The 20512-nt window shown below is 49.5% G+C and overlaps 9 protein-coding genes across 9 annotated transcripts; 7 read left to right on the top strand and 2 right to left on the bottom strand.

Moving 5' to 3' along the window:
- Window positions 1–111: 111 nt before the first annotated feature.
- Window positions 112–646, bottom strand: N7481_007689 (uncharacterized protein; the record flags this gene model as incomplete). Its single annotated transcript, XM_057266908.1, has 3 exons — window positions 112–179; window positions 271–335; window positions 492–646. 3 exons carry the CDS (start codon window positions 644–646, stop codon window positions 112–114), a joined length of 288 nt encoding a protein of 95 aa, XP_057121109.1.
- Window positions 647–1097: 451 nt separating this feature from the next.
- N7481_007688 (Chromatin modification-related protein eaf1) lies at window positions 1098–1322 on the top strand (the record flags this gene model as incomplete). Its single annotated transcript, XM_057266907.1, has 1 exon — window positions 1098–1322. One exon carries the CDS (start codon window positions 1098–1100, stop codon window positions 1320–1322), a length of 225 nt encoding a protein of 74 aa, XP_057121108.1.
- A 1925-nt stretch (window positions 1323–3247) lies between these two features.
- On the top strand, window positions 3248–3658 carry N7481_007687 (uncharacterized protein; the record flags this gene model as incomplete). The annotated part of the gene is made up of 2 exons (XM_057266906.1): window positions 3248–3267; window positions 3325–3658. The coding sequence occupies 2 exons, from the start codon at window positions 3248–3250 to the stop codon at window positions 3656–3658; spliced, it is 354 nt and encodes a 117-aa protein (XP_057121107.1).
- Window positions 3659–5158: 1500 nt separating this feature from the next.
- Window positions 5159–6494, top strand: N7481_007686 (uncharacterized protein; the record flags this gene model as incomplete). Its single annotated transcript, XM_057266905.1, has 2 exons — window positions 5159–5986; window positions 6042–6494. 2 exons carry the CDS (start codon window positions 5159–5161, stop codon window positions 6492–6494), a joined length of 1281 nt encoding a protein of 426 aa, XP_057121106.1.
- Window positions 6495–6924: 430 nt separating this feature from the next.
- On the bottom strand, window positions 6925–8829 carry N7481_007685 (putative GPI-anchored cell surface glycoprotein; the record flags this gene model as incomplete). The annotated part of the gene is made up of 1 exon (XM_057266904.1): window positions 6925–8829. The coding sequence occupies one exon, from the start codon at window positions 8827–8829 to the stop codon at window positions 6925–6927; it is 1905 nt and encodes a 634-aa protein (XP_057121105.1).
- A 563-nt stretch (window positions 8830–9392) lies between these two features.
- Window positions 9393–10455, top strand: N7481_007684 (putative oligosaccharyltransferase subunit ribophorin II; the record flags this gene model as incomplete). Its single annotated transcript, XM_057266903.1, has 4 exons — window positions 9393–9538; window positions 9604–9802; window positions 9876–10160; window positions 10216–10455. The coding sequence occupies 4 exons, from the start codon at window positions 9393–9395 to the stop codon at window positions 10453–10455; spliced, it is 870 nt and encodes a 289-aa protein (XP_057121104.1).
- Window positions 10456–11174: 719 nt separating this feature from the next.
- On the top strand, window positions 11175–11940 carry N7481_007683 (uncharacterized protein; the record flags this gene model as incomplete). Its single annotated transcript, XM_057266902.1, has 2 exons — window positions 11175–11454; window positions 11564–11940. The coding sequence occupies 2 exons, from the start codon at window positions 11175–11177 to the stop codon at window positions 11938–11940; spliced, it is 657 nt and encodes a 218-aa protein (XP_057121103.1).
- Window positions 11941–14960: 3020 nt separating this feature from the next.
- Window positions 14961–17650, top strand: N7481_007682 (uncharacterized protein; the record flags this gene model as incomplete). Its single annotated transcript, XM_057266901.1, is given in 3 exon segments — window positions 14961–15214; window positions 15318–16142; window positions 16156–17650. The coding sequence occupies 3 exon segments, from the start codon at window positions 14961–14963 to the stop codon at window positions 17648–17650; spliced, it is 2574 nt and encodes an 857-aa protein (XP_057121102.1).
- Window positions 17651–18329: 679 nt separating this feature from the next.
- N7481_007681 (sulfatase family protein) lies at window positions 18330–20343 on the top strand (the record flags this gene model as incomplete). Its single annotated transcript, XM_057266900.1, has 5 exons — window positions 18330–18669; window positions 18722–18883; window positions 18948–19180; window positions 19325–19951; window positions 20014–20343. 5 exons carry the CDS (start codon window positions 18330–18332, stop codon window positions 20341–20343), a joined length of 1692 nt encoding a protein of 563 aa, XP_057121101.1.
- Window positions 20344–20512: the final 169 nt, after the last annotated feature.

Raw genomic sequence — 20512 nt, 5'->3', positions numbered from 1 at the left:
AAATCCAGGACCAACAGCCGCGTAGAAGGACAGTCAATGACATGCAGGCGAGATCTTCCGACTATCATTCTCCTGTCATATGCCAATGCGACCACTCTGGAACCCAGGTGGCTATGACGATGACGAAGACGAAGACGTCGACGAATTGACCAATTTCTTTGGCGCTTTGTCGCCGTATACTGGATTCGTCGCGGTTAGCTTGTCCGTACTTCAATTATCATCGAGCCCGTATCAAGAACAGACAATCAATTCCATAGGGATGAAACTCACTCCTCTCATAAAGAATCCACGATGTATACATCACAATCGGCAACGCGACAATTGAAGAAGTCCACCTGCGTCCTTATCAGCACGGTCCGAAAACACCACATCTCTCGAGCACCGACGCAGCGAGCGCAGCATAGCAGGAAGAACGGCACCAACAAGGGAGCTTATCCGGATGGAACGGTAGAAAGATGAATGAATGAAAGAAGCAAAGGGGATTCACTCACCGCCGCGCAGCAGCCTTATACTCTTTGGTCTTCCGAAGCTCCTGCGGGTTCTTCGGGAGGACAGGGCGCGGTGGAATGACGGGGCGAGGGCCCAGGTTTGGGTTGTGGCTTGGGATGCGAAGCCTGGATTGATTTTGAGGAGCTCCGCGTGTCATTTTGATTATTTGGTGATGTGGAGGTTTGATGGGGGATGGGATTGCTATCAGCTGGGGAATTTTGCGGTTGTGGTTTGGGTTTTGTGAATGCCTGAAATTTCGGGTGGTGAAGTTTGTTTGTAGTTCGATGGCAACAGTGACAACGGCGACACCTTTCACTTCTTTCACGTCACAATCTCTCTTGTTTGACATACTGGCATACTTTCGCCTTTTGTTGCACAGTTACATTGTTTTGACTATCCTCGATCTAATCTTTCAACCTTCGTCATGGAAACATCTCTCGGAAGGTAAGTGTACTCTGAGAACAACGTTGACCATGCTGAGCGCCAGTGTCTGACATCTTCGCGAGTCAGATCCAGCAGGCCAACCCCAATCTAAGGGCAAAGCAAGTGCACAAGCTGGCCACTGGCCAACTCAACCTGGTTGAGTCAACCAGTATCGACAGCAGCATATGTCTCAGCAAGCGGCTACGAACGCAGTGGCAGATGCCATGAGCAATGTCCAGAACAATCATCAGGTTCCGTACGATGGCAACTTTCAAATGCCTCAGCAGCCTGGCGTGCCTAATGGTATTCCTGCTATACGAGCGCCTCAAAACAAGGGATTCTCTCTGATCATGACAGTACCACAGGCCAATCAGCAGAACAGCGTCAATGTCACCAACTCCCCGGCCTGAACGGAGCCGTTCCCCAGGTTGGCCGAAGTGCAACAGCTCAAACCCGGCGCAGTGGCAGCGCACAAACGGGAGTAGCTGCTATCAATGACTTTTCTCGCCTGAAAACGCCTGGCATTGGCAAAACTCCTGTCATTCATGCTGCTCTTACGTATGCTGGCGTGTCTTGTACATATGATGTTGTTCCTTGTAATGGTACTGGTATCTTCAGTTCTACAGCTGCTGGCATCCAAACCGCTATTGGCACGATGGCGCCTGAATACAGCGATTGCGATGACAGGGACTTCTATCGAATCATTATAGCACAAGCTCGGCTCTACGTGCTGGCCGACGAATATGATGTCAAAGCGTTGTGCAACCTCGTTGTCGCCAGGTTCAACGAGTCTTTGAAAATCTTCAAGCTACATGCGATAGATGGTGTCATTTCGATTACCGAGCTTGTTTTATTTTGTGTACGCAAACACGCCTAAAAACGACAGAGTTAACCCGGGCCCTTTGAGACACTTAGTGGCCCGATATGTCAACTTTATTCGCGGAGATATCAAGGATCATGACGTTTTCAAAAACCTGGTACATAAAGGGGCTGACTTTGCTGTAGATCTTCTCAACATCACGTGGGAGTGGGAAAGTGCCGATATAGCCCATGGATGACGATTGACGACCCCAGTCAGCCCACCTTGGGGCCCGACGCTAAAGTATGGAGCTCGCACGGAAAGGCCTCAGGGGGGGTGCCTGGAATCTGGTGGGAAAGCTGTTTTCTGTAGGTGTCCCTATCGAAATCTGGGTTGTCTTGTGGATCAAGTCCGGTGCCCATTGAGGCCAACGGGATGAAGTCTAGTGGAAATTACCACTTATGGGGTTAGTCCTTCGATTGAGTGATGGATTGCCAATATGAGGGTCTTTTGAGGAAACGGCCTTTCCGTCGTTTACGCGGCATTCTTTGTTCACTGAGTCACCCGCGGCTGTGGGCAGCTAGGTGCCATGCATGCTTTTCTCTTTCCTGATAGTTTCGATTTGAGCCCCTAGTTAAACTGGGGCGCTAGCTCTACTATGCAACAAGTGGAAGCCTTTTTGACCATTTTCTCATAACAATCAAAAACATTCTGCGTGGTTACTTACTGAGGCCCTAGGGCCTCAGGCCTGCGGCCTTGTCAGCCCGCACTGCTTTGTGGCCTTCGTGGCTTTCATAAACGTTTGTCCTTTATAGTAGTAGTAGTAGTAGTAGTAGTAGTAGTGGTGTTTAGTAGTAGCTATTGTTCTGAGGGCTTTTCCCTCCGCCACCATCCATCATCATCAGTTTCATCTCATCTTGTTCAACCACAATTACTGAGTATATAACTGAGTAGTGTTACCAAATAGTACAATTTTGACGAGACCAAATTCCTCATCCATGGATCTCGCACTGAAGCTTTGTCAGTCTATGCCGCTATATCTAGTCCTTTGATAGTATGCCTTTCATTCTATACATACAAGTATCTTCGTGGTCGTTTCTCTCCAGTGTTCATGCTCCATCCTTAAACACTATTTATATCCCTATACTGACACTTTGGCATCATAGCGCCAGTCAAGTAATTCCCTGTCATAAGTACTAGTAATGGCATATAAAGTATGATACTCTTCAAATATTGTGGGTCCAAATATGTATGGAGAGCCCTGGCAGAAAGGTTGTGCAAATTGCAGCTCTTCGGGCTCTTTGCGTGAAGTTCTGGGTAGTAGTAGGGTCGTTTTCAGCTCGACAACAATATCGGCAACCGCCATTCACTTCCTTCCACATCACGCCCTTGTTCAATTTTCCTTGCCCTTCAACATTACACTCGTGTTGGATATTCCCTCACTCATCCGCATTACCTATCATCCAATACTCCATCACCCTTTTCTAGACGGGACGTACATTTTCTTATGGTCGATTCCATTGCAACAGGTTCAATATGACGACTCCTTTCGACAAGTAAATGAAGTTATAACATCCTCGTGCTCGAATGTCGAGTGTCTAATGCCCATATAGAGTTCTCTGGCCCTCTACGTTCAATTTCCTGGTCGGTCCCTACAATGCCGTTCCTATTTGCTCTGCCTTCACTCCGCGTCGAACCTCTACCGGGGCTAGCACCCGTGCTCTAGGAATTTATGTTCCCCCTGTCCTCTTTTCTGCTGCCGATACCCACGCCACGACCAGTTCCGAAAGCAACATGGCAACAGTTAGATCCAGTTCCTGTCTATTCGGCTATGTGCAGGGATTTGCTTCCGATAGGCGAGACCTCCATCTAATTAGTGATAGCGTTCCCCTCCCCGAACTTCTGGATCACCAGCTGCTTCTCATGAACAATTCGGAATTCGGCTAAGTCCACAGTGCGCTCGATACAAAGGCGGTGCTGCTGGAGAGGCCCCAAGCCACCTCGTGTACACATCGAACGACCCGAGACTTTCGATGAAAGTTACCACACCTGCTTCAGACTTCTCATCCGAGTAGGGAACTTGTCGATACTCAAGGTTCTGAGTACCCATGAGTTTGACGAGGCAGACTGGTTCTCGGTGATTTTGGACCCTGACCGTATGTCCGCGGCTTGTACCAGACGATATGATTGTTGCCCAGGGTCGCCTTGATGTCTTGGACGTGCTTCTTCCTGGTATTCTGTTTGAACCAGTCATGATGAGAATAGTTTACATTCCAGGATCAGAATAGATGTGATGATGGATGAAGAGAGATGAAAATTCTCGCGGGTCATTTGGTCTAAGTTCTTGGCCTAGTATCATCCCCGTTGCGCCTTCCTCGTAGCACCTGCCAACAAATGACAAGTAGATGTCGTAATTGAAAGACAGAATCAGTATTTTCTAAATGGAAGGTGATATGGAAGTAAATAAATAAATAATTTCACTGCGAGATGGGCACCCACGCCCCCAGTGGGGATACGAGAGGGGAACCGTTAACAATGTCGATATTGGGGGAGATATCCTACGCAAATAGCAAATAGGTCACCCAAACAATAAGCAATAAAGGTACAAAGCTTCAAACGAGAGGATCTTTCCGTCAATAGCGTCACTGCTGCTTTTCTGGGCACCGTAAGGAAGGCACGTAGTATTAGGATCAGTCTAGTACATAGGATGGACAGACTGCGCCGATGACTATAAACTTGACGAGTTACAAAGGTCTTTTTCGAGAGCACATAGGCGGGGCTCAACGTCATGGATGCTACCAGATGTCCTGCAACGAAGATGATATTCCTGCAAATTACTCGAAATCGGTCCACACATGGAGCTTGCCAGGCTGTCGGTTCAGCTGGTGGATCTCAATATGTCATCGGACGGACGGTGGGTCCACCCAGCCACCGATCATCGTCAGGTAAACAACACTCAGGACAAATGTACAAGGTAGAGTTTGGCGGAACTGATAGACGAATGCTGACAGGTGGGCACTTGCATGGGAGTCAAGATAATTGCCACACAGGATGCACGGCTTCGCCAGACTCAGAATCGCGTGTTTGTTGTATCCAAAATTGCGCCCGCATCAACGATCTTAGGGCGATCCACATGTTCGCGGGCCATACAGAAGATCTCAATGGCGTTCGCTCAACATGGTGGACTACGATGAACCTTTTCCTGTGGGGCCGTATTGCCTTCACTGACGATGGGAGAAGATGATTGGCACTTGATCAAGCTGGTGTGTCTTTCGCGAACGAGGGGATCTTCACAAACGTCATCGCTAAGACCTACAACATAACCCACATGCCCACCTTGCGAACCCATTTAAACAGGCTATTTGTACCCCTCGAAAGAAACAGCTCTTTCTACTCCTTCATTTTTCGATTCTCAAGAACACCTCTATCGCCTAATATCATCTCAAAATGGCACCCATATCCGCCCGCGATGAGTACGCCGAACTCATGAAACACAACGGCGATGGCCACTACCTCTACACCCCACAAAAATACAGCCTCCTCCACCCTGGCTCGGTGGGATATTTCGACAAATTCGGAATATGGACCCAAATCACCGATCTATCTGTGAAAGGCCAACCGGAGAAAGATGGCTTCAAGGGCATCGACGACGATCTCGTCCTCGGCGAGCCCGACGAGGCGATGTGGAAAACTGTCTCTTCTGGCAGCGAAGCAGAGACGAGCTTCGGACTTGAAGGAGGTCTTTCAGGAGCATTGTCCGCAGCCCCTGTTGACGTGTCGGCCAAAGCGAAGAATAAGTCTGGGTCTACCGGCAAAGCGGCTCTTATTACGACGGGAATGGTCAAGAATCAGAGGTTCACTGATGCTCCCGGTCCCTCTATCGCGCAGTGGGTGAAGGATAACGCGAAGACTTTAGTTAAGTCGAAGTATGGGGATTATATTAAGGATTATGGACTCTGGGCGATTCATACCACCTGGTCGACTCCTGAGTGTGCTATTACCCTGGATAGTGCCCACAGTCGGGATACCAGTGCCGGTGTCGACGTGGGAGGAACTGGTCTTGGAAAGATTGGTGCTAGTGGCTCATCGCTGAAGAAGCTCGAATCTAAGGGCTGGCGGACATATGAAGCCAAAGAGGTAACTAATACATTCCCTTTCCCTCTCGGCTATCGGGGTTTGAATGCTGACTCAATGCAGGCCGATCAGGGTCTTGTTGTGTCGTATGGTGGAGCGGGCTTCAGACTTCACAAGATCCAGATGTTCCGGGGCAACAATGTAAGTATCTGGACCAGTTTCCTTTGACTTTGAGAGCGGACTAACAAAATATTAGGTTCTGAAGCAGACCGAGAGAACGACCGGAAACCCCGACGATTTCTACAAGCTGGCTTACGACGAGGCCGGAAACCAGATTGAACCTGAGCTCTACCGCCATGTGCGTGATGAGAATGGGGAGATCGTTGGTGAGGTCAAGGTCGACGTTGAGGCCGAAAGAAAAGCAAGAGAGGAAGCCGCGAAGGGAGCAGAGGCAAACGCAGAAGAAGATGATGATGATGATGAAGTCTTCATCTCGTCTGAGCCTGTTGGAATCTCCGCGGAACAAGCTGGAGTTCCTACAAAATTGGAGACCACCACGATCGACACCAAGCCCGTCACTGATGGCGTGAGTGACTTTGACAAGAAGATGGACGAGGCTCGCAAGATTCCCGATAAGGCATTGAGAGAGGCTGAGATGGTCAAGTTGTTTAAAGCGAATGTGACTACCACTGAAACCATTGTTCAATGAGCGAATCATAGGTTGAGACGAATTCGGTGTATATCCGATTTCGTTCTTTGGTGGAAATGATGATTTGGATCTCTACTACTTACTGTACACCTGGGAATTTTGGAAATTGAATATAAATGATTGATACGTGAAGTTGAACTTTCGAATACGTCCGAATCTAGGAATGCTCAGCACCTAGTAAGAACTTGAATCCCTTAGGCTTGAAGGTCACTCAATCCGTAAACTCACTTCAACTACTAACTAGGTAGTGCGCTCGACTTATAACTACTCAAAGCAGGATCCTACGAAGGACGGACAGTTGCAGGACATACGTAGTTGAAACAATGTAATGGCGAGAAACCCGAGATATGACATCTATGATATCATCTTATTCATTGCTAATATCACTAACTCCACGCTATGCTTCGAAATATGCATCATCTTCTTAAAATTAATTTTGTTTTCCACGTCCACGGCCGCGTCCCCGAATGCGAGGGGTGCTAGCACGAGAAGAGCCGCCCCGGGAAGCTCCACCACGAGGAGTCCCACGAAGAGCACCACGAGTAGAACCTCGGGGCGTACTTCTACCACGAGAAGCACCACGGGTAGTTCCCTTACCACGCGGCGTTCCAGAGCCGCCACGACCTCGACCACGACCTCGACCCGGTGTTCCACGCTGAGTCAAAGTGACACCCGCAGCGGAGGCGATCACCGCACCAGCCTGTCTGTCTGCCTCCGTTGGAGGATTAAGCTTCAGTTTCAGTCGCTGGATCTTTGGCTTTTCTTCTGTCGTAGTACTTGGCTCTGTTACTTTTGCCGACTCTCGCTTTTTCTTTCTCGGTACCTTCTCCAGCTCGGCTAGGGAGCGCTTCCTCTTATGTGCCTGGGCCCGGGCTTTCTCCTCAGTAACGTCTTCCGTTGAGAACCCGGATGGAGAGCAGAAGGGAATATTGCGGTCGCCGATGAGCGGGGGGAATCCGAGATTATCTTCGATCTCGATTTGTTGCTGCGAGCGAGAAATCACCGGTGGCAAGGGCAGATTCGTGTCCCCATAGGTGTGCGGTGCACGGTATGCGGTTTGGCCCGGTGGTGTCAGAAGGATTTCCTCGCCATTGTCATTCACGTAGCCAGTCCGCGTCCATCCACTGGCATCTAGCTGGGGCTCTTCCATCTTCTTGAAGTCTTTCATTGAGGGGATTGCTGGTGCCTCGGGGGTGAGTTCGCCATTGGGTTCAGCATTAGTTTCGCCATCACCGTTGGCATATTTGTCACTTTCGTCTTCGTCTGGGATATCACCGTTTGTTTGATCGTTGATGACGCTGATGGTATTGACGTGGGTCTTCTCCACGTTGGAAGTCCCCGCATTCCCGACTGTTGCCTCTGCAGCCGCGGGGTCGCTCGGGGTGGAGGCAGTAGCAGACATGACAGGCTCTTCCTCGGAGGATTTCACCAGCGCGGGCTGCTCGAATTGCTTTCTCGCATTTGCGATGAATTGCACCGGGTCCGACGGTAGTGCGAAATCGGTGTCAAAAGCAACCACAACGATCTCGTACAGCTTTTGTCCGGCTTGGTCCGCAGTGAGCTTGATCTTCAGGGGAGAGGGTTTGTTCTGTTTCAGCTGTTTGAAGATTTTGCTCGCTCGCTTTCCTTTCATCCGTTTGCTCTTGATTTTCATCGCACCAATATCAATATCGGCCTGCTCCATAGGTGGGCCCTCCATAGATGTCGGGGCAGGCGCGGTTCTCTTCTTTCGGGGTTTCTTCTTCGAGTCGAGAGCCTCGATAGCCCGCGTTGTCAGTTTACGAGATCGCGCAGATAGACGAGTAGCAGAAGATGCGCTCGTGGGGGATGCATCGCTAGTTGAGTTGTCATACGCGAACCCGTCCCCCGTGTATTGATCCATCCCCCAGTCCGTAGTGTCGAGACTTTCGGGAAATTCCTGATCGGACGTTTGGTTCTTTGGAGTTCCAAGTGCTGCTGTTCTTCGGGTGGTCCGACTTCCCGGGGTTAATAATGATTGTTGTGTTTCTTTAGCCGGGGTGTAAACATTCGATAGTCGAGACGGTCGAGCCGGGAAATGGTGACGACGTTTCACAGGAGTCTCCGACGGAGAATTCTGTAGTTTCCCATTTGCAGTAGCTGTAGGGGAAGGTGGTTTGGAAATATAGAGGTAAGGATTGTATGAAGTATCGGAAGGGGAGGAGGCAGTGGTGAAGTCGATAGTTTTGCCCGATGGAGGCGGTTGATTTGTAGGTTTGCTCGGTGCCGGGGCTCTTGGTGATCGACGAGAGGGAGATAAAGTAGAATTATGGATCCGTGCAGGTAAAGATTTACGAAAACCTTTCTTGGGAGGCATGGTGAAGGTGAATAGGGTCCAGTGGATCTGGAACAAAGCAACGGGTGAATGGAACTGTTCATCTCACGGAGATGGTTAGCATTTACCACCCATTAGTGATTTGAAGAGGTTGCAGGAGTGAATACCTTTTTTTTTAGATTAAGCCAAGGCTTTTAGTAGGAGTAGCATGCCGTGGCTATTCACACGGTAGCTTCCAGAAATGCGGAGATCCGTAGGGCAACAGTTTGAGGGGGCCCCAGTATTATCAAGGCCTGAAGGTAGCAGGATGTGTCGAAAACAGCAGTATAATGTGAGCGACACGTTCATGCCACACGCCATATAGATCACAAGATCACAAGATCAACGACAGCAGCAGCTCGAGATGGCTGTGCCACGGGATGAAGGGAAAAGGTCACAAGAAAAGAAATTAGGGCTAACGTCGATCGGCGCTTATCTGCAATCGCGGCTGTCCGCCTTCGTTCTGCAATTCCCATGGGGAAACTGTCCACCTTGCAACCTCAAGCACTACTCTCTCTCTCTCTATTTCTCTCTCTCTTTTGCGCATTCTACTTCGATTCTACACAATGCATCTGTGGCAGGCCACTGCTCCTCTTTGTCTCCTGGCATCGGCTGCCCTGCCGACTGTCGCTGCCTCCGCATGGGGCTTTACTGATGCCAGCGTGGCAGTTCAACCAAAGGGTGCTGGCATCAACGGTGGTTTTAAGGAACAGTATGCTTCCATTACGCTTTTCACTCCAATTGAGTCTACTTGGGACTAACTAGTGACTCCTATAGAATCTCTTCTTCCAAACCCCTCGCCAATCCGCTTGCCTTCACCGGCGCGGATACCTTGCGCGTCACCTTGACTACCCAGGAAGGTAGCTCTGCGAAACGCCCACACCAGGCTTTCCTGCTTTTGAAGGATAGCCAGTCTGGCTTGGATATCTCTTACCCATTCACTGTCAAGGAGAATGGCAAGTCCCGCGTGGAATTGGTACTGCGCCCGCCCCTCCCGAAGCTCTCCGAAGCTCTCCTCCGCATAAGCTAACAGTATACTGTATAAATAGACCCAGAAGGAACTCCCCCTCCAATTCCTCACTCTGCCCAACCCCGTCGATGCCCGCGTGGTAATTGGTGGCTTCGGCAGCTCCGAGGCCTATGATCACTCCGTTTTCAAGCTGTCCATCGAGCGCGACATTAACATCCCCATCCCAACCGCCGAGGCCCCAAGATACGGAAAGCTGCCGGAGATTCACCACACCTTTAACAATGACCCTACTAACCCTCCCATTGTCATAACCCTGGCTTTTGTCGGTGCTGTGATTGCCGCTCTCCCGGTTCTGGCCGGCCTCGTAAGTGATGTTCTAGCTTCGTTGTTGGTACGACCCAATAGCTAATCGATTACAGTGGCTCTTCCTCGGCGTTAATCTCAACCACCTCCCCACCGCACTCAAGTCGGCTCCTCTCCCCCACGCCATCTTCCTTGCCTCCCTGGCTGGATTCGAGGGTATCTTCTTCCTCTACTACACCTCTTGGAACTTGTTCCAGATTCTGCCTGCCGCAGCTGCGGTGGGTGCGGTCGCGTTCGTGAGCGGTAGCCGCGCTCTTAGTGAAGTGCAAGGCCGTCGCCTTGCCGGTCTCCGCTAGATGCTGGGAATCAAAATTTGTACCACATAACCTCTATGCGCTCTGCTTCATGCATCGGCCCAATCAATGCGGCCTCCACGGGCGAGACCCTGAACTCAATGGCATTGCGCCTTAGCTGTCATGATATCAGCCTCGTTCCAGATAAATACTATCTTACATGCACATTATTATTTCTGTAGCTTTGTAAATACCTGTGATCTAACTACCATGCCAATGCTTCCAATTGGACTGAGAGAGATATCCGTACTCCAGGGCTCTCTCTCTTATTGCTTTACAAGAGAAGGTGTTTTACTCTACAAACAGATATGGCATTCAAATTAAACATCATTACATTAAGCAATTATAATGCCGTATCCAACAACTGCGCTATTTACTTGAATACTGCTATATTCGCCTTAATACTGTGATTATGAGAATCCGTTCCCGGGTGGGCGAGAAGGTATACAAGCACAAGTTCCTTGTACGAACACGCCAGGGAACACCGTGTTTAACACTAGCCTAGCCGACTTCGACTATCGCAATCACATTGTAATTGTATTCCTCGCAAACCGAGTCCAATACTCCCATTCCCCAGTATTATAGCTATTGATGACCTTTTGACGTCAGAGGGGCCAGCGCCAAGCTTTCCTCCGCGGTTTTCTCGACTTTCTCCGTCTCCGCCGCATTTGTTCAAGTTTCCCCTCAACTCCAACACATCCAACACATCCAACACCCTCCAAATGGGTTCCAACGCCTCAAAACCAGTCCAAGCAGCCGCCGGCGCTGCAAAGCGCCAGTATCCTAAAAAGGCGGCCCCCCCACCGAGACTACCAAAAGCTCCCCGTGAATCCAAAGCATCGCGACAACAACATCCCCAACCGTCGCAACCACCAACACCTGCACCTGCACCTCCTCCCCCAGCTCCGAAGCCAAGCCCAGCACAAACACCAGCTCCTCCATCCGCACCGCAAGGACCTCAATATCACTCGAAAGAGCAAGCCTCGCGCACAAAATCTACCGGTACGTTCTCACCTCACCATCCACGACCTCCGCAGTCGCAGTCATAGTCCACCAGACACTCCAAACCCAGACCAAAAACCAAATCGCTTATAAAACAACATCATAACAGCAATCGACCTCGATGGCCGAGACCCTGACTTCGCCGCTTCACTACGATCAATCGGCCCCGTCGACCCAACACAAGGATTCCCCACCGCAAACCGCAGCTCGATGCAAACTGTCTTCCCCTCTGCGCCTACTGCCGCATGGTTAGTTCACACGGCGCGGCAACGAGCCTCTAAGATCGCGGACGAGGAGGCTGCGCGCATGAGGATGGGTCATCATGGTGATCGCTCGTTGGCGGATGCGTTTCTTATACAGCAGGCGTTGCAGATGCGGGATGTGCAGAATTTGCCGGCGGATGAGATTGAGTCCATCATGGGGTTGAAGGCGGGATTTATTGAGAAGTTGGGTGCGAAGGGGATTGTTTCTAAGATTGGCGCTTAGTCTTGGGATTGTGAGGGTTGGGTGCATGCGGTTTCGCAGTTCTGTCGTGCGTGACTGGTTGGTTGTCCAGCCCTGAGGCTTGATGTACGTTGAGTGGTATCTTTGGAGAGTTTCATTTCTGGGGTTTCTGGGTTTGGTTGGCGTTTTGCGGTGTTTTGCATTTGCATGATTTGTTCATTCAAGTTTCCTTTATGTAATATATGGCTGTACTGATCCCTACTCATAATAATATTGCTGCAAGTGGGCTAAGCTTGGAGTTGTGTCTGACTACATCACGTTTTTCGTATTTTTAGCACCACATAGAAATTAAGGAAGGTCCGATGTATCCCGGGAAGGCATTGTTCGTTTCGAGATCTCCCCCATAAGATGCCAAAGTTGCACGACACAACACAGTGGCGGTGACCGGAGTCTTCGGAACAGCCACGCACTGGCGATGCTTGCAATGTACAGAATTATCAAATGGAGCTGGCATAGCCAGACTAGTACTGGCTTTGAAGAATCTTTAATTCTGGAAAGAGATCGGTGATCAGGTTCCAAAATGATGCGCAGAGGGCAGAATAGGAAATCCAAGAGGGAGAATCCAATAGCTTGCCCTGCGAATCAAACTACCTTTTCAATTCTTTCTCTTCTATGTCCATTAAATTTAATAAAGAAACAAGTACGACACAGGGGTTACACGGGATGATTATTTCTAGACGCGGACTACGTCATTTCTAGTGAAGACATTATCTCGTCTTGATTCAATTTGCGAGGGTGTAATCATGGCGATGCTATCTGGAGATACTAGTACAACATCGCTTCTTTGAAATACAAGATAGATACAATGGTGTTCCTCTAACCGTAGTCTCACCAGCACCTAGTCTGACAAGATCTTGACATAGGTTGAACAAGGCTATCCTTTTAGATCTACAGAAGTTTAAATGGATTATACTTCTGTGCTCCTAGCCTTGAAATCATTCATGTCCCCACAGCCGCAATCGACCAAATGCATATCTCTACCAGGGCTGGATCGGCCCAAGGTTTACATCAAAACCACTAGCATGATATTGATAGCAGACTAACCATGAGAAGGGTACTACTAGCAATACCATCTTGCATTGGAACATTATTATCTCAATAGCAGATTCCGTTATAAAATCGTCTAGAGCTGTGAGTCATCCGCAAGCTTAATAGTCGGAATCTCAAGATAGCTCTACCCGACTGAATAGAATGTTCACCGTGATTATAAACAGGAAAAGTTGTCTGGAAAACTCAATCTCCAGGCGTAATTAATTCTTCTCGTCTTACTCGGCTACTCTTGAGTACATAAGATACATTGAATGTGGTGTACCTAGATAATATATCCGAGATCTGCCATCTATATCCGGGGTATATCCGAATATCCGATATTGAGAATAACTTCACCGCTTCCTTTTTTAGACACAAGAGACGTGATTTGGATGCTAAATGTCAACGTCGACTCTGACAGCTCATAAGGATAGGCAGGACGAGTCCACTCTGAGTACACTCTGAACACTCTCAATGGCAACTTGATCGCGCGAACCCACTGTCGCGTGACATGGGGTGGACCTGCAGAATGTCGCTAGTCTACAATAGTCACTGGCAAGGCTGGTAAGACTCCCGATGCTCCCGGGCCCACCTTGCAAATTTATTTTTGTTCGGCGTAAATAATGCAGAGTCCTGTGCATTTGGTCCTAACTGCCGCTAGCCCCCAAACAAGTTCAAGTTTCCCTTGATCGCTAAGCCCTGTGTGCCCACTGCCCACTGCCCTGCGCCCTGAGCCTCATGGACCCTGAAATTTTAATAAATCTTGAACCGTACTTGTGCCTTTTTTGTACCTCGGCTTGGGTCGCTCATATTGACTCGGACATATTGACTTTTCATTTTCACAATTATGTTTTCTCTTGGAGATTCAGGCTACGGAGAACAAGGAAAGATCGATCGCTTCTCGGAATATAAGTCTGTGCAATAGTAACATCCTTTGTTTCCGCCCCCGTGAATGATGTGGAGGGGCTGTGAAACAGTCGACCAGAGTATCGTACTCCGTCCTAGCAAGGGGGCAGCCCTTGCTGCAGGGGCGGGCCCGGGGGCAGTAACAAGCAGTAATATTACATACGAGTAGACTGGAAGTACCAAGCTCACTAGTAGAATGCTTCAAATGCGAGTAGTGTTGGAGGCAAGAGATGAGAGAAAATAACAGAATAATTCACCAATAAACCATTACTTAATGCATATGCCTAGAGTGGGGAGGATACTACTACGTATGCCCGAAGGGGTCAGTGGGCTGAGACACCAAGTGCGAACCAGTGAGGACCAGAGATGGGGAGGGACTGCTTGAAAGAAATGGCCCCCATTGGAAGTAAATAAACTTCCGACTCCGACTTCCGGGCAGAAAACCAGAAAATCAGGGTCTCCAGCCAAGTCGAATAGGGTTGGGGCTATACCTCTTATTTGTACGTGCCTGTATGCAGTGCTGTTTAGGGCTACACACGCATCCCCACGGTCACGGTGCCACGGTAATTTCCGTCTTAACCTGCGGGTGTCTCTGGCGTATTTTGGTTGCACTGGTTATGTCTTACTGCATCTCCGCCTCGTATTATGTTATGATGTGGCAATCTCCACGTCGCGTGCTTAGGTTCCTTTATTGGACTATGTACTCCGTACCTGTATTTTGGACCCTGAGACCATTGGGGGGCCAGCCCCCCCCACCCAGGCCCCCGGGGGCTGACCCGAAAACTCTAGGGATAATTATACGCATGTGTTCCTATATTTGTCTTTGCGAGTATTTGCTGTAACATTTCTTTTATTGCCTCGGGCTTTGCACTTCCTTTCTTCTCTACTCCCCTCCATCCGCATTCCGGGGTGTTTGTTCCTCCATTCCGATCTGTTTTTCTTTTTTTTTTTTCTCTTGTTCTTCTCTTCTCGCCTGCCCTTCCGAGTTGTCCTCCTCACACGCGACGTGTGGACACTCTTTGTATTCTACTTCCCCATACCTACCCACTTCATGAGATGATCTCGATATGTCAATTTTCGCCTATCTCCCGGCGCTCCCGCCCTTTCTCTTCTCCGCTCTCGTCGTGAGTGGCCTCGCCTCGAAGATCCTACACATCGGCCTTCACATCCGCTCCCTACCATTTCTACACTTCGTCTTATACTCGCCAACTCTCCTTCTCCCCGATCTCTTCATCATTACCTGCGGGCGGGTATTGTTGCAGTTCCCTACCCCGAGTTCTAAATTACAATGGTTGTCAACATGCGTCGGAGGTTTCTTTTCGTACGTAACGTCCCCCGTCCCCCTCCTTCCCCGGGGGATTTATTGAAAAGACGACTGGCATAACCTGCAGGATGAGAAGCTGACTTTGCTCCCGTTTGTACAGTCTTGTTACGTGGGGCGCCGCTGCCATTCAATTCGGATTCTTTCTCCAAACCGGTGCCGAAGTCGACTGGACCGCCAGCAACAGCTTCCTTAGCGATCCCGCTGCCATGAAGATTCTCCTCACTGGCATCTGGACCGTTTCCGCCGCCGGGCTTGTTCTCGGTCTCTTGGCTTGGCTGCTTCATTCCAAGCTTTATAACTGGACCGGGTACGCGCTCGAGGCGATCCGAGACCTCATATGCGGTGCATATAGCGCCTGCAGAGGGGGTTATCAAGCACGTTACACCTTGATCACCGCACCCAACAAATCCTGGATCAATTCGGTTGATATCAGGTCAGCACGCCGTACAGCTCTTCTCGTCGCCGCTTCATTTTCGTTATTGTTTCTGGAAATCGTTCGCCCTGCTATACCATATGATCATCTATCGAGCGCGCTACCTTTGTCACTACTTGATGCTTTCACCAAAAAGACCATCACGGTGGAGGGCTGCAGGAACCCCTCGAAAGCGTTCCCTATCTGGACGAATGTTAACCCTATTCCTTTGAAAGATGGCTGGTCTCGCCCCGCATGGCTTCCGGAGGACACGCCTGACGGATTTAGTCGCTGGGGTATTGATCCTTACAAGCGCGCGGAGAAGGACAACCCATCTTGGTATCTATGCAGTGGTGGCGACGACGGCGGATTTTTTAATCCTAAATCGGATCCTTTGAAGATTTCTAATCTTGGCGATGACATCTACGAGCCACTGAAGAAGGCCTTCAAGGAACACTCGGTGGCTATCGACAACGTCATACTGATAACACTGGAAAGTGGACGCAAGGAAATGTTCCCCATGCAGCAGGGGACCCCCCCTGTTCGATGGGTTGCTTGCTTCACACCCCGAGGAGGACAGGGATGATGCAATCGACCGCCTGGTTGAGAGTACTCGCATCGCGCAGATGTTGACCGGTGAGCATGTGAAGGACAGCCAAGGGAAGCTGGTCAGTTTGGCCAACTCGACTTGGCGGGACACAACAGAGGAAGGTATGGGAGGTCTGAATGTCCAAGGAGCGATTACAGGGAGCACTCTTACTTTCAAAAGTATTCTCGGTAGTCATTGTGGAGTCAATCCCCTTCCGGTTGATATGTTGGAAGAATCCGGTCTCGAAATCTACCAGCCATGCCTGCCTCAACTGTTCGAAGCTTTCAACAAGGCCAAGAGCCCAGTGCAACCAACACAACCTGAAAAGGTCGAGAAACGCAAGACGGCATCCAACCAGTCGGAAGCTGTGGAATACCCGTGGAAATCGGTCTTCATGCAGTCTATCACCGACGACTATGATCGCCAGGACGTCCTCAATAACCACATGGGCTTCAAACACAAGGTAGTCAAAAGCACCCTGAAAGACTTTCACTCGAAATATCGCGCCAAGGGCGAAGAGATCAACTACTTCGGCTACGCCGAGACCGAACTGAAACCATATATTCGCGATCTTTTCGAAGAGGCCGCCATCAACAAAACCCGCCTTTTCCTCTCCCACGTCACCAGCACAACCCACCACCCTTGGTCCACACCCGAGGATTTCAAACAGGTGTCCTACATGGGCCATGAAGGAACCATCAAACACGACCTGATGAACAACTACATCAACGCGGCGCGCTTCGTTGACAATTGGCTCGGCGACATAATGACCATGCTCGACGAATCCGGCCTCGCCAACAACACCCTCGTCGTAGTCGTCGGCGATCACGGCCAAGCATTCGGCGAAGACAACAAAGATTTGACAGGAACCTACAACAACCCCCACATTAGCAATTTCCGCGTCCCCCTCGTCTTCCGACACCCTCACATGCCGCGAATTCACATCTCAGCCAACGCAACCGCCCTCTCCATCATCCCGACTATCCTGGATATGCTTGTTCAATCCGAATCCCTGGATGAGCAGGACTCGGCGATCGCATCTGCGGTTTTACCTGAGTACCAAGGCCAATCGCTCATCCGACCCTTCCGCACATCTATCCTCGAGAAAGAAGATGCCGAAAACGGACGCAAGAAGTTAGCCTGGAATTTCGGCCTCATCAATGCGGGCGGTGCCAAAATGTCCGTCACAGCTGCCGGCTCTCCGTACCGACTTATCCTCCCCATCAAAGAGGACTCGGAATACGTCTTCTCTCATCTGGGCAATGATCCCGGTGAACTGTCTCCCATGAAGTCATGGTCTCTGTCCACTTTGACAGAGACCGTCAAAACCAAGTTCGGCAGTGAAGCCGCTGCTTGGCTTGAAGATGCGGAGAAGGTTGGGAAGTGGTATGTTAATGACCAGAGGCGGATATGGGGGTATAGGGAAGCTTGAATGAATGAATATGTATTGGCCAGTGAATGGCTTTGCTTAATGTTTCACTATATCCTCGTTTGCTTATGGGTACATATGAATGGACTATATTTACTTCTTAATGAATTCTCTCTTCTGCAATCCTTGTCTACTATGCCTTCAAGTTTCTCTCCCGGAAATTAGTACCGATCTGCTCCAAGGCTTTCGCACGCAATTGTCAACCCCACATTTCGCCATCGTTGGATATTTGAAGTTCTTGGCATTGCGCTCTCTCCGAGGTACGGGTACATCCTACATCCCCCAAACGCTGCGGATTTTCCGATTCTTCTTTTGTAAAGAGCCATAAATTAGGTATATCCGGGCTCGGCCACATTCACTTCAATAGAGATCTTAGGCCTCGAATGCGAAAACGAAATGCGGGGAAGTTAGACGAAATTACATAGCCGAGAGCCCCCAACTACGCGCTTCTCGGATATCCCGACCAACAAATTTCTGCATCTCCCGCCACTATGGAAGCGAGCTTACCCACAGGGTATAGATTCGCGCGGAAAACAGAGGCTAGTCTTTTCCAAGGGTAGTCATTATGCGACGGCGGCATTGAGGGTTAGATTCTCGGGATGTGGACTACGGTATAAAATCGAAGCATGGGTACCTGGGCTATTTGCAACGCTCTGGTTTCTGCTTGTTCGTCCTTTTCAAAATGCCGCTTTTAATTTCGGCTGCGCTTCTTGCAATTGGGTTAACATTGGTCAATGGGAGTGCTTCAAATAGTCATGGGTCAATCAAGAACTTGAACCCCGGGCACTCTGCGGAGACCACTGGCAGACAGCCCAATTTTGTCTTTATCATGACGGATGATCAAGACTTACATCTTCACTCATTGGACTATATGCCAAAGCTGCAGCGCCTCATTGGTGACGAAGGCACGGTCTTTGAGCGCCATTTTTGTACAATTGCTGTCTGCTGTCCGTCGCGGGTGAGTTTGATGACTGGCAAGCTGGCGCATAATACCAACGTCACCGATGTTTATCCTCCATATGGTACGAGAAGCAATAATTTCCTTGAAACTTTTCATTTCTAATCCTCTTTAAGGCGGGTACCCCAAGTTCATCGCAGAAGGCCACAATGATAATTACCTGCCCATCTGGTTGCAAGATGCAGGCTATAACACCTACTACACGGGAAAGTTTCTGAACGCACATTCAACCTCCAACTATAACAATCCATATCCTAAAGGTTGGAACGGTACAAATTGTATGTGATCTACCTAGGTACCCCGGAAACATAAGTATGCTTCAGGATTGACGTTTATTCACAGTCCTGCTGGACCCATCAACATACAGCTACTGGAACTCCACTTTCCAACGCAACCACGATAAACCCGTTGTATCCGATGGCTACTCAACTGATCTAATCTCACGCCATTCTCTGGACTTCATCAAAGAGGCCCATGCTTCCGATCGCCCGTTCTTCCTCGGAATTACTCCCATTGCACCGCATGCGAAGACGGCTGAGGTAGAGGGATCATCTATCCCAGCCTTCACCGATCCTGTACCTGCCCCACGACACGCGAATAAATTTCCCAATGCAAGGATTCCACGAGGGGGGAACTTTAATCCAGACACGGTATGCTGTCCCGATGATTTAATCACTAGAGCTCTAATCAAACGCTGACCATAACTTGAACCATATCAGCAAAGCGGTGCCAGTTGGATATTGGATCTGCCCCAGCTTAACACTAGCGAGGTTACCTATATGGATGGGTATTACCGCCACCGACTTCAATCTCTCCAAGCCGTTGACGATCTTGTTGAGAGTGTGGTCAACAAACTCAAGGACTACGGTCTGCTGGGTAATACCTATATCTTCTACACATCCGACAACGGATACCATGCCGGGCAGCATCGAATGGTTCCAGGCAAAGGCTGTCCCTACGAAGAAGACATCAATATTCCTATGATAGTGCGTGGGCCCGGAGTTCCTAAGGGCCGAAAGGTTGATTTTGTCACGTCGCATACCGACATTGCAGCGACTTTGTTCGATTTGGCTGGTATACCCTTGAGAGAGGACTTTGATGGAATCCCGATGCCCTTGACAGTTTCGGAAATGCGAGGCGCAAAATCTGATCCGCGGAGAGAGCACGTTTCTGTTGAGTACTGGGGTTCGAATCTCCAGGAGGGTGATATCGGCCGTGTTTCGCCGACGGGCGCTGGGGTGGTGTATTATAATAATACCTACAAGGCTATGCGGGTTATTGGGGACTCTTATAATCTTTTCTATTCTGTTTGGTGTACTAATGAGCACGAACTTTACGACTTGACAGTGAGTGATTCATATTTTATTTTTGATGTTTTTTTTTGATTCATCAGCTGACACTTCCACAGAATGACCCATACCAGATGCGAAATCTCATCAATAGCAAGAACAGGCTACTAGGTCGAGATATAAAGAAAGTGATATCTCGATTAGACGCCCTCCTGCTTGTCCTTAAGAGCTGCAAAGGCTCGGACTGTACACTCCCCTGGCAGGTACTACATCCGAATAAAAAGGTCACCAGTCTCTCCGAGGCACTGAGCCCGAAGTACGATAAATTCTACGCTGCGCAGCCGGATATCAGCTTCTCGGCTTGTGAGCTGGGTTATTTGCCGGGATCGGAGGGGCCGCAGGAGGGGTATGCGTATCGACGGGATGGGGATTGGAGTTATTGGGCCTAGAGAATCTTGGGATTCGCTTTCGAAGGTCCTAGATGTGGCCTTTTTGTCATGAAAGATCCAGTCTGTGAGCGGTAATCGGGATCTACCTCATAATTAAATATATTTCTCCTCCATTCGTGGCAGCTTTCAATGATCGAAGAAAAGAGAGAAAGAAAGAAAGAACAGGTCG

Source organism: Penicillium waksmanii, assembly GCF_028829765.1.
Source record: "Penicillium waksmanii strain IBT 27052 chromosome Unknown utg000007l:1.0-4314555.0:1.0-4317578.0, whole genome shotgun sequence".
NCBI lineage: Eukaryota > Fungi > Ascomycota > Eurotiomycetes > Eurotiales > Aspergillaceae > Penicillium > Penicillium waksmanii.
Note: the sequence above shows the minus strand (reverse complement) of the source record. Positions and strands in the feature narration are given on the sequence as shown.